The sequence below is a fragment of the Fistularia commersonii genome, chromosome 32 (assembly GCF_037954325.1).
Source record: "Fistularia commersonii isolate RoL2024-O1a breed Wild chromosome 32, RoL_Fcom_v1.0, whole genome shotgun sequence".
NCBI lineage: Eukaryota > Metazoa > Chordata > Actinopteri > Syngnathiformes > Fistulariidae > Fistularia > Fistularia commersonii.
Window position 1 is genome coordinate 4,541,549 of NC_141315.1, and position 12,806 is coordinate 4,554,354.

Genomic DNA, 12,806 nt, shown 5'->3' on the forward strand with positions numbered 1-12,806 from the left:
CTGTACATGCAGAACTCCTTCATTGACATACTGAGAATCATGAAAAGGCTCGCTCATATATTTGAGTGCTTAGATTAAGAATGATTTGAAAAGATACTAAGCACGGGTGTTATGTTCGGGAGCCGTTCCTATTCCAAAGCGTATTGTATTCATTCACCAAACACAGCGGTCCACTCCTTCATGAGATGCTACATATTTCAAAAAGTCTACAACCAATGCAATATGAAATACCACAATACTATGCAGGGACAGATCCAGTTTCTTATATGGCTCAGGTACAAGCTGCAACCCTCACACACTGGACAAACGCCAATGTCTGGTAAATGTGGTTTCACATGATTCATATTAATATGTGACTAAGCAGCTCTTCATCCCAAAAAATGAGTCTGAAGAAATGATGACTGGATATGATATTTAATTCATTATTCTGCCCTAACTACTAAAGGAGTTAAATGAGTTGGCATGAAACCATCTGATTAATAAGTCAATGAATTCGATTAAAATTAAAATGTGTTCAGGTGAAGCAAAAAGTTGGATGAATGAAACAAATTTATTCTCTAAATATTGAAGGGAATTTAATTTAAAAGCGTTTTTTTTTCAGAGTTATTGCGATCATCACAGACAGGACAAAGTGCCAAAGAATAGTAAATGTCTTTGAATCTACTAATCCCTCATCATCCTATTTGCACGACCTGCGTCAGTGCTGAAATTCCTCTCCCATTATGCTGGTTTCAAAAAAATGTCAAAACGTTTTCAAAAAATTTAAGTCGTTTCATACAGAGAGTGATTTTTTTAATGCAGTGACATTCAGAACAGAGTTGTCTTCTTTAACTCTTTTGTACAGATGGTATGCTTGGTCCTCAAGATCGGTGCACAGCAAACAACATGACAAATATGACAACATCTCAATTTAGTAATGCTTGGAAGTCTATGTGTATTCAGTTTGCAGCGCCATCACAAACTATATCAGAACTACTTGCAACTTAGTAACGGTGCTGAGTGAGTTCAAGGTATTCCACCGGATGAAATTTAAAAAAAGAAGTGGAAATATAGCGATGTGTGTAGAGGAGTAGTGCAGTTAAAGGTGATTTGAAAAACTGTTATGTGCCTGTAAGTTTGCTTTGCATGGTCATAAAAACATAATAAAAAAAAATAAACCAAAAAATGTCCTTGCGTTGCTTGAAGTCCTGTAAATTAGAATTATAATCCCTTGCATTACAGAAGATGTTGAGTAATGACACAAAGCATGCACCGCTCTATTCCAGCCCTTTCCTCTCTGACCTGCTTGCAGATTCTTTTAAGTGAATGAAAATCTTTACAGTGGCCTTCAGAGAAGGATCCAGAGCAGGTCCTATCTTCCTAACCAACTCTTATCTCATCAATGTCCTTCACAAGCCATTTAAATACCGGAGACTCATTTGGATGATTCGCTGTCGGCGCAAACGACAGCCGAGATGCTCCCCGCTATTGTCAAGCTCTGCTGTGGAATCTCATACCCACATCTGAGGAGCATGACAGGTGAACCCTTTACCATCGAAAGAGCTTTTGCCTTATTCTCCTTTTTTCCCCTCCATCACACACATGACGCATTTGGGGAGATGATGGTCAACATTTGTTGGTTTCTCCTATAAACCCTTGAATCTTGCAGGACTTCAGCGCACAGCTGTTGCAGTAATAGGCCAAGAGATTAACCACCTCAAACAATGGAGACATGTTCAACACCACCTGATCTCACTAGCTGGCTTACACCATAATGGTAAAAAAAAAGGCAAAAGTGAAAAAACAACATTAAGCTGTTACTAATTAACCAGTTAGAGTGTTTTGTAAATCTTGATGTGTCTTGGTTTTGTCCACAGAATCCTCACAAGAAGCTGATTGTCCCGTACCAGCAAAGGGGGAGCAACATTTCTGCCTGCAAGGCCGAGAAGCAATAAGGAAGGCTCTCAGCATGTTGGAGCACAAAGACGGGTGGAATGTTGAAATAAGGGAGGTAAGACTGCATCTGGCCCGTGTTCCTTTGCCTCCGTGCTTCATCATCACCATGGAGAACTATGCATGTGGAGAGTTTGGGAGTAAGATGCTGTTTCACTCTTTTATTATATGACAGCGTAATGATCCCAACCAGAAAAATGTTATTGTAAACCCATCTATAATGAATATGCTTGCACTATAAGTAAACCTTTTTTTTTTTTACTCTGCATAGAAATAAATGTATAACTGAATGACAGCTCCCTCCTGGCTGGAGAGACAATGTGTTTGCCAATGTGTTCTAGTTTCAAAGAAATCACCGCTGAACGAAATCGTGTTTTCCTGTTTATATGCTTTTACAGCAGTCATTGTGTAATAAATTGTGACGGTGTGCCGCCTCTCTTTGACTTGGCTGAGCACCACAGGAGGTGAACGCAGCTCTAAATTCTACCGGCCTTCTCAGGGTGGAGAAAGTGTGTAAATTTGAATTTGGGATTAAAAGATGTGGTTGTTCTTGGATTGAATTTTATTGTTACAAATTTGATTGTATTTAGCAATTTCCTAGAAACTGGACACATTAGAAAACATTACTTTCACTGCCCAACACAAGGAAACACAGACTTTTATTGTTATTTTTTGTTAAGAGATATTTTCCAGACATTTCAAGGCCAACATATCCTGATCTGACATTCAGAAGTAACTAAATATGATAAGAACCCAACATTAGAAGTTCGATTCAACCCTGTATTCTTCAGTGAACTATGATATAGCGTGAAACTTTACCACAATACCTACATGTACTGGCTAATTTTACTGGACAAACACTGATCTCCACAGCAATTCACAATTTACTCTGAGCTGTTGTTTTTCTTAAAAAACAACACCTTCAGTCTTTCTTCAGTCTTAATTTGCTTCAAGACCCTTGTTAGAAGTCAACATCCTCTACGCTTTAGCATTAACAACCCACTGCTGTATTGTTTCTCAAAGGTGTAGTTTGACACAGTAACACCTGGTCTAGCCAGTGCAGAGGATTTCCACAGGCTTGGGTCAGAAAAACACAACAAATTGGACAGTAATTTAACAGTTGCACTGTTAAGTAAGTGAGTGCCAATTATCTGATACAAATGTCTCCTTGTACTATTTGCCCTTTAGAGCAATGGGGATGTGATCTGTAGCAAATTGATGCAGGGGGCGAGAAAAGTCTACAGGCTAGAGGCAGTCCTGGATGCTGGACTAGATGAACTGTACGACATTCTGTTTGTCAGAGTGGAAGAAATGCATCTGTGGAATCCCAGCATCCAGCAGATCAGTGTAAGTTGCTGCCCTTTCGAAGCCCATCACACGAGACATTAATTGTCCTTCCATTATATATACATATATATATATATATATGTATATATTCTCACACTGTCGGTGCAACAGGTCTAATGGTCTCACTCTTTTTAAAGGTTCTGAAGCGAGTAGGACCAGGAACAATTGTGACTCATGAGGTTTCATCCGCCACTCCAGGGAATCTGATTGGCCAAAGGGATTTTCTGAGTGTCAGACACAGCTACAAACAGGAGTCCCGCATTTATCTAGGAGGAGCTGCGATTCAGCTGGAATCCTTTCCACCTCAGGCAGGATTTGTTAGGTATGGATCGGCCGTCATCTAGGCGTCCATTTGGATATCAGTTATGTCAATATATGAGCAAAAGCTCATTCGAGCCAAGTTTTCTTTTCCACAGCTTTGTATGCTATATATATAGATAAATATAAATATATTGGTGGTTTGTTTGTTTGTTTATTGTTTAATAATTAGGAATAATGAGGAAGAAAAAGAAGAAAACACAAACCACATGGTAAATAATTCAATGAAAGGTACCGACAATAAGTGGTATAGTGTTGTGCTCCGTAACTCGGTAACTGAAGACATCAATTCAGTGGTGCAAATTAGCACAATAATTCATATAATGTAATAGATTGCTTGCATATTAACGTATTGCCAAATTCCTCATGTCTGTATAATAGATTCATTCACACACTGAAAAGAAAAAAACAGAAATTGTGAATGTAATCTTTTTAAAAAGCCTCCTTCGTCATAGAAAATAAAAAATACTTGCACCAATAGTGATATCACGCAACAACTTATGACCATATTATTTTATTATATATCATTTAAACTACTATTGTAATTTTCTATTTATTCTTAAGAATGTTCATACTGTCTAGTTTGTTTAAATCTATTTATCAATGGATGATAAATCCAGTGCTTTATTTTGTAGCACAATAACTTTTACCCTCACAGTGGGGTTTCTCATAATTTAAAAAGGCACAATTTCCCAGTATTATCAATTTATCACTTTAGCCACCATATCTCTCTCCCTCTCTCTCTCTCTGTCAACAGGCGCACTGATGTATTATTGCAACATATTTGCCAGTATAAAGATTGCAGGATAGGTCAGGATTTATCACCCAAAACAAAATGAAAACCTTTATTCACCATCATGCGTCAACAAAAAGAGATTATTACTGCCAGGTGAAGAAGAGACAGGGAAGAAGAATACTAATCCCAGCAGGAGATTTGACCAATACCCAGTCTGTTTTAGTTTAAATGAATCCAGAATCATATCATACAGAAGATGGATATACAGATCCACTTTCTCCCGCTGCTAATATGAGACAACTGTCAATCACAGTGCCCCGTTTGATTGACACACAATGATTCACCTCACTGATAAAAAGGGCAAAGCCACAGTAGAATATTCTCTTTTTTCCCCAATGGGAATTTAACACAGGGCAGCAAGCCAAAATTATTATCTCCTGTCATAAAAGCCAAAACACGAGGTCAGAAACATTTGTGAAATGATGAATGTCAGACGCAAGATTACCGACTACATTTTCATTTTTGAATGCGTAAAACCGTTGCAATTTTTGAGTGTTTGAGAAAAATATATATAATTATATAGTAATCAAAAAGGACAACAAAATCATGTTATTGTAGTAACAATAACAATAACAGTTATTGTAAGGATTTCCAAGTGATGCTTAGTTGAATAGAAGTCTGGATCAATGGGCTTTCAGACTCTGGAAATGTGAAATCAATGATGACTCCCCTTTTGGCTAATTGGCTGTTTTCATGAACAGAGCCGAGGATGGACCGACCTGCATCGTCATCGAAACAGTGGACGGGCGAAAAAGCCGCTTCACCTGGCTCCTCAACATGGATGCGAAGGCGAGTTGATATTTCCTTTCATTAGTTTGGTGAATTTCACAGATCAACGTCTGAGCCGAGCTTTTTTTGTACAATGAATAGATTTTAATTTGCTTTTTCTCATGTGACCCTCTGCTCGTAATTTTACTCCGAAGTGAATCCGGTTTCTACTGTCGTCCATCAAGGGATACAAAGGACGCCGAATTAACTAAAAACACTATTTCAAAATGACACGACTGCTAAGATGACAGGTGTGGAGTGATTTTAATTTCAACTGAAGATCTGCTATCTGAAATACAGTCATGACAGGCAGAACATTTTCTGCGTTCAACAAGGAGCACAACTGTGAGAATGTAATTACAAGATTGAGGGAAGGGGAAGAAGAATATCTAGATTGATAGCAATTATAGATAATGAGCTAGTAGTTGGCTGCAAAAGTAGCACAATGAAGATGCTTTCATTTTATCTTGTTTGATTTCATCATGAAAAAGCTTCTAAGATGTTTATACGTGACACTAAGCCTGTGTGCAGTGCCGGTAAACTTTTGTCACCACAGAAATATAACACCATAACGTTCAAAAAGCAATGCTGTCACATGCAGGATAATCTATATTTTTGCTAATTGTATGTATTATAAACAGGATACATAGTATTATTCAAGGGCATGATGTTTTGCTGGTTCATTTCAATGCCAGTATATGACGGCGAGATGTAGTTCAATCTGAAGAGTTGTAAAATGTAGAAATGTTTTTATAGATCTAAAGATTTTGATAAAAAAAAATAGCCAAAGTTAATGCAATTGCCAGTATTAACTCAGTTGTGGTAGGGTATAAGTATTATTTATTATCAAACACATAAATTAAATTGATGTGGAGAAGTCCACGGAGTGAATCAGCGGCTAATTTTATCTAACCATGGTTTACAAAAAGAAATTGTCTTTATTATTCCTATACGAACTGCTATAGTCTCTAGACTATTTTGCTTTCATTATCTCCTATTATTCATTCATGATTGTGTATTTTTTCATTATATTACCCACAAGAAAACAATAACATGTATCAAATACTGTAATCAGTAACCTTTTGTCTGGTTGGTGGGGTTTTGTTGCAGAAAAAACAGGAAGTATTATCTGCCAAACTCTTAGGAAAACACCTTAGGGGTCTAACAAGAATGATGTGTTTCCCAGGGCTGGCTGCCAAAGTCCATTGTCAATCAGGCTTTGCCACGAGCACAGCTCGATTTCACCAGGCACCTCCGCAGACGTCTCACAGCAAGCGCCACCCTGGGCTGTGAGTGAGACCAAAGCAGCATCATCCTGATTTACTCACAGGACAAGACTGAGACAAGGAGGCTGTAACAGAACAGCTGCCCTTTGTGTGAGAGCAGGAACACCGCCTGAGGGGGTGGAGAGAGGAGCTGGTGGGGCCCAGCCTTGTACAAGGAAGATAACATTTAATAGGAAATAATGTTGCAGTGCGCCACTCAAACCTCATTATGTTTTCCTGATTGGGAGTCACACACGCTGACTTAATAACGAATATATAATAAAATGAATATGGAATCCGCAAAGAGTATTTTTTGCTCGATTGCTTTTCATCCATCCCATATTGGACTATTTAATCATGACCTGGCTGCTCTTATTTTGAAGTTAATACCGCCAATATATTGGTTTGTTACAGACCAACAGTGTAATTTAACAACGGTTAAAATATGAAGCAACATCTAGGTCTAAATAATTAACAATTGTATGAGAGGCAAAGAGAGGCGAGAGACATTATGTGAACATCAGTTCTTTTTACACATTTTACTTTGTTCTCAATAGATACCACTTAAAAATTCAATAAATATTAACATTTAAAGCTTTCATTCATGTACGTATATACAAGAACTATACAATAAACATGATGTTATGAACTGCAACGCAGGAATGGTGTACCAGTATGACCAACCACACTTTGTAGTCTCTGTAGCTCTGCCTGTTCGTTCTAATTGCTTTCCATTCTATATTCTTGGCTGTTTATACTTCAAATTTACACTATATACAATATTTATTAGAAAAAAAAAAAAATCAGTTACAAAAAAATATTACGTCTTTTTGTGTAATCATTTTTCTTGGTTTGTTTTTAAAGCATAAGTGACATGACTTTCACAAAAGCAGGCAGATGACACACTACAGTGGGGTTAGCTTGTACACAGTCATGATTCCCAACCAGTGAGGAGGGCCAACGGTTCGGGATTTGGGAAAACGAATGCGAGCACCAGGGACAGAGACGCCATGACGCTCCCTGCCAGGAGTGTTGACTGTGGTGTCAACAGTGTGCTGCCAGACATTTATACTTGTCTAGTTTCTCGATGTTCATCTAGTAAAACAAGATAACAAATAATATTGTAATCGCTTTTGAAGAACCGTGGTTTTCTTGAGGTCAGTTTAAAAAAAAAAAAAAAAAAAAGAATGTTACACTTGGTGAGATGTGACACCACAGTACTTTGAAATTGTGGTGAAAAATGCCTATGCATAGAGGCAATATGCATACAGAGAAGAGTAATATATCATTTTTGATAAATTACTGAAGGAGTAGAATAGCATCAAAAGAATAATATAACAAATTTAATTTTTGGTTGATTGCAAGCATTATTTTTATGGAAACTAATATATTAGTAATTACTATCTTGCATTAAAACACATCAGAAATGTATAATTGCTTTGGCAGCACACTTGAAACTCCACAGTTTCACGTGCACCTTCAAAATCATGGAAAAAAAATCATTTAACCACTTCTCACATGTTCACAATACAATTTCAATAGTAGTTCTAATGCACTTGAAGAAAGGCTTACACAACTGTACACAGATACAAATATAGGTGTAGCAATGCAGTCGTCACATTTTTTGAACACGTCTCGTGGTCGTTTTAGTTTACAGCACCTTCGTTTGAACAGTTTATCTTCCATTGCATCTTTGAAACACATAGAATGGAGCAACATTGCATTAATATCACTCTGCAGTTTTCGATGAGGTAACCATCACTGATCTGGTCTAGGTTCACTGGCATGTAAAACAACAATCTTTGTAAAAAAAAAAATAAAACAAACAAACAAAAAAAAAAGTAATATCTGGAGCAGAGCACGATTGTGAGTCTATCGGAGCCCGTGCCGGGTGAAGCCATTTATGAGCGCACCTCACCGAGCGGCACGATCTCAGAATTGTTCATTTTGGAGTTGACAGGGTTCTGTGACTAGAGTCCCTCTCAGATCCTAAATCGTCCCTTTTTGACCCGGCAGCGACTGGTTCTAAAGTGCTGTTCGGACTGCGCCCTCGAGAGGCGTTGCCGCTTGAGTCCGCTGTCGGCCGAGGAGGCCCTGGAGGTAGAAGAGGCCCCGGGTCTGAAGCTCCTTTCCTGGCTGTTGGCGAGGAGTCGGCAGTGGGACCTTGAGGCAGAGCAGCACCCGTGGATGCCAAGGCTACAGCAGTGGTGAAGGTGATTGGCACCTGGGCGGTGGAGCGAGGCCGTCTGCTGGTGGATTTAGTGGTGTGCGGCGGACTCTGGGTGGTAGCGGGCGCTGGAGCCTTGGATGACGCAAAGTGAGCCGAAGCGGAGGTCTTGTGTTCAATCGGTGGTGAGTGTGTGAGGTCGGGAGCAGGTGTGGTGAGACTTTCTTTCTTGTTGCAAGATTCACAACATAGTTTATTGTATCCAGGGATGGAGCAATAACGGGCAAGAACCTCCATTTGACAGAAGATCGATTTATCTCCCAGACACGGCTCGTCTGGGAATAGAAACGCAGACGTGACTCAAAGGTGAATAACTACGTGAACAAAATTCTTTGTGTTCTCTATATTTAAAGAAGAGAAAATGTAATTTTGGAGATAATTTGCATAGTGACTCACTTGAAGAGATTTTGAGGACAGGGTTTTCAGGAACCCTTTGGTGAAGATCTTCATCTTTTATAGTAGTATTTTCCATGATGTCCACATCAAGAGAAGAAACTGGCTGTCCTGGAATGACCGATAACAAGTTTTTAGAGCTTAAAAGTAAAATACCCAAGATGTGTTGAAGTAAAAGGCAATGTTAAATGAAGTCTTCTTGTTTCAATATGACAGCGAACCTTGGTTTTATTTACAGAACGAGGAATATAATCCGAGACAAACAGGGCACAGAACAGGGCATTCATAAAAATTGTCATAAACACATTAAAAAAAAAAAATTCTCGTCACTCTCAAAATGAAACACACAATGATTTCCTGTTCTGTGTGAGAGAATCCATCAGGAGATAAGCTGCATGAAAGCATCAACACTTCAATGTTATCTCACAGAGAGATATTTCAGATATCTTCCCTCAGGAATTCAGGGGCGGATTAATAGTGATAACACATGCACTTTACAACAGCAGCAATCATATACAGTCAATGCAAGTGGCATCTGGAAATGAGGAAATGTTCTTTCTCACAATGTTTCCATGGTGCTCTAATGAACAATATGCAATAATGTGATTATTATTTATCGCTGCCTATCTGGGTGCACTGTGCACAGCAAAATGAAAATTTCATTGTATAGGGAAACACATTCCCAGACAGTACATATGGCAATTACACTTTAAATCTTTCAATCTTGTAATGCGTGTTATTTTATTCCTCCAAGCGCTATGTTTGGTATTTGTTTGGAATTTGTATTTATATGATTAAGTTTACCTTTCTATTTGTGCATTTTGTGTTGTAATTTCCAGCTTTGTTATTACTTTAACATAGTTACTTATTATGCATTTATTTCTCCAAAGTTATGCCTTGTTACATTGTTACAAAACATATTCATATTCTGTACTGACTTTTGATCTAGTCTGTTTGGATATCCCTTGTCTTTGTGTATTTCCAATTTACTGCATAGAACATTTGACGTCTGTTTTTGTGAAGATTGCAAGGCAGCACGTAAAGTAATAGTAATAGTAATAACCAAGCCTACAAAACATTGTTGTGGTTCCTTACAGCCTCTGCATCTTACACAAACAAAGAATCAGACAATTTCCTTCTTTCCCTGAGATGCTCACCAGTCTTTTCTAGCGTGTGACATTTATTTTGGTCTTACCAGGACAAGAGCTTAGTTTACAAATGAGGACAGTCTCTGGCTTTTCGTCATCACACTCTCCGACGGTGTTGTCGCTGGCTTTACACACCACTTGCCTTTGCTGAATCCCCTCACCACAGGTCACGGAGCACTGTTGCACACATCCAAAACAGAAATACACACCTTACAGTAACTTTATATATCTGTCCAAATAATAACAAATAATAATAATGAAAATTAAATGATTTTTTTTTTTTTTTTTTTTACTAAATTATTTTGTATTAGAATTATCATTTAGTTTAGAGCCTTTTGGAGAAGATACATGTTTTTTTTGGCATTTTGGTGCACATTGTAATGCAGTTTCCCCCACTTAACTTGCATGGAGGGAGGAGTTCTGTGGTAATATATTAAAGACAGTATTGAGGTGCTAATGGAGAGCTTTTGGAGAGACCAAAAGGACCTTGAAGTCAATCTAAAAGAAGCTAAAACAGAATAAGTCTGCTTCCGTATGAAAATTAGCAATCCTTCATAAATCAGTTTCCTGGTATCTTCTTTGCATTTAATAAATACGCATACTTTCCTGAAATTCCAAATCCTACTCAAAAATAACGCTTTGAATTTTTACTTGATTAACAGTAACTTCAGTTATAGAAAAATGCCTAATGAACCTCATTCAATTTATTAAAAAGTTATTCCTTGGTTTTGGAAACAAAACACAAGAGTTGTGAAATGAAGACATTTCCTTCCTTGAATGCAGGGTTGAAGCGGGTTAATATTGAAAGAAGGGAATCCATCCGTTTGTCAAGGTGGGTAAATAAAATACGGTCAACGATGTAAAAAGCTCAACTCAAATCCAAAATAATTCTAAACCTGACATTTAGCTCAGGGTGAAATAAGACTTTCTTTTATTTCCAGTGTCCAGACTCCTCCTAGTATCCAGCATTTCCAGTATCCAGGTTTCAGCAACCGCTTATTGATTCATTGAGCAGTAATTTACCGATAGTGTCTCACGGATAAGAATCACCACTCGGGATTAAATATATTAAGATACATACTTTCATTTCGAGTAAAAGAGGTTTTGTTTCGAGATCTCATAGATCACCTGAGACCATGCCCCCGTCCTCCACTGTGCAGGGCACGTCGTGTGGTTACAGGGTCGTCTCGGCTCCGGACGATCTTCAGTGCAGTGTTTGCTGTGAACGGGCCTGTTGGTGCCGTTGTGGAGAGCCTGCATGCACTGAACCACCCTGGTCTGATAGCCCAGCTTCCCGCATGTTTTACTACAAGGACCCCACTCCTCTACCAGCCACCTGTTGGCACAGCAGGTTCTTTAAATAGGCTGCCCGAGGGCAATTACATGTTGATCTCATGCATAAATCATGACAACATTTAATATCACTACATCGTTTTTGGCATTCATCTGCTGCTAAAATTGAGATTTAGAGAAGTAGTCCCTTTTACTTAAAGGTCACTTACTTGGGCTGGCTGCATTCTTGGATGTTGCAGCGTTTGCGGATGGGCTTGGGCTTCTTGCTGGTTTCACAGAAGTTTCGATGCACCAAACGGCTGTCACTCTTCCTCCTACATCCATATTTTGTATACTGTATGCCTGTGGAATAAAACATAGTGTCTACAATTACTAATCAAAATTCAACACAGAAGAATTTTGCACACAGATATAAAATCCAACTGAATGGTCATTGTTTCTTTTTCCACATTTCTGTCAAAGCCTAAACACAATGACTGTCTACACCAGGGGTCGGCAACCCACTGCTCTTTCATCTTTACACTGCGTCTCAGAGTGGCTTGGGAAAATAAATTATAAATATTTATTTGAAGTGTATTTCATTTGTGTTAATTCCGTCTTTTAAATTTTAGCTCTAAGATGGAAGCTTATTGTGATTTTGAAATATTAAATAAAATTATATTTATTATTTTTCACCACTCAAAATAACGTCACACTCACGGAAGCCGGTATACCTGCACGCTGGTAAAGTCCCGATTTGCAGATGCTGTGCGCAGAAGTTCAGGAGCAGAAGTCCCATAAACCAGGTAAAATAAATATTTATGAAAATATTTTGCAAATATTTATTTTTTATTGTTTACTGACACAGTGATTTTTCCCGATTTATTTTTAAAATTCAGGTCAAGGCTCCAATATACGCTCTGAAAACCCAAAGCTCAAAATGAGTTCATTACATAAATGAAATTTTATTTTCTCCATAATACTTTGTGAATTTCAGAAGCAACACACTACACACTTGTTAATACAAAGTGTAAAGGTAATAAAAAGCAATATATACAGTGGTACCTTTATTTTGGACGTCAAAAAGTAATTGCGGCTCCCAGTGTTTTCTTTTCCGAGGAAACCGGGTCCAAATGGCTCTTTGGGTGTTAAGGTTTGCCGACCCCTGGTCTACATTATACAATACTTTACCAACTAATCTTTCTATAACCAAATTCATACATAACATATGAATCACTCAACCTGGCTCAAGTTGATGAATACTTTTAGATGGGTGAAGACTGATGAGAATTGATGTAATTCTTCTCATTTAAGAATAACATTGATTTCCATTAGCTGTA

General features: G+C 38.1%; 2 protein-coding genes across 3 annotated transcripts in view; one reads left to right on the forward strand and one right to left on the reverse strand.

The window, feature by feature from the left end:
• The first annotated feature begins 1,454 nt into the window (after positions 1 to 1,454).
• Positions 1,455 to 6,458, forward strand: star2 (steroidogenic acute regulatory protein 2). Its single transcript, XM_086139503.1, has 7 exons — positions 1,455 to 1,518; positions 1,649 to 1,756; positions 1,857 to 1,990; positions 3,121 to 3,279; positions 3,417 to 3,601; positions 5,095 to 5,182; positions 6,348 to 6,458. Exons 1-7 carry the CDS (start codon positions 1,455 to 1,457, stop codon positions 6,456 to 6,458), a joined length of 849 nt encoding a protein of 282 aa, XP_085995629.1.
• A 492-nt stretch (positions 6,459 to 6,950) lies between these two features.
• Positions 6,951 to 12,806, reverse strand: part of adamts14 (ADAM metallopeptidase with thrombospondin type 1 motif, 14) — a 51,512-nt gene continuing 45,656 nt past the window's right edge. For both annotated transcript variants that reach the window (XM_086139828.1, XM_086139827.1), the window contains exons 18-22: positions 11,697 to 11,829; positions 11,323 to 11,530; positions 10,242 to 10,371; positions 9,050 to 9,157; positions 6,951 to 8,928 (exon numbers count right to left, since the gene is read on the reverse strand). In XM_086139828.1, coding sequence (XP_085995954.1) covers positions 8,369 to 8,928; positions 9,050 to 9,157; positions 10,242 to 10,371; positions 11,323 to 11,530; positions 11,697 to 11,829 — 1,139 coding nt within the window. In that variant the 3' untranslated portion in view covers positions 6,951 to 8,368. The remainder of the gene's footprint in view (positions 8,929 to 9,049; positions 9,158 to 10,241; positions 10,372 to 11,322; positions 11,531 to 11,696; positions 11,830 to 12,806) is intronic.

Coding starts and splice junctions, on each gene's coding strand:
- star2 (XM_086139503.1), top strand. CDS start 1,455: ATGCTCCCCGCTATTGTCAAGCTCTGCTGTGGAATCTCATACCCACAT. Junction 1,757..1,856: donor AGCTGGCTTACACCATAATG/GTAAAAAAAAAG, acceptor TTTTGTCCACAG/AATCCTCACAAGAAGCTGAT. Junction 5,183..6,347: donor TCCTCAACATGGATGCGAAG/GCGAGTTGATAT, acceptor TGTGTTTCCCAG/GGCTGGCTGCCAAAGTCCAT.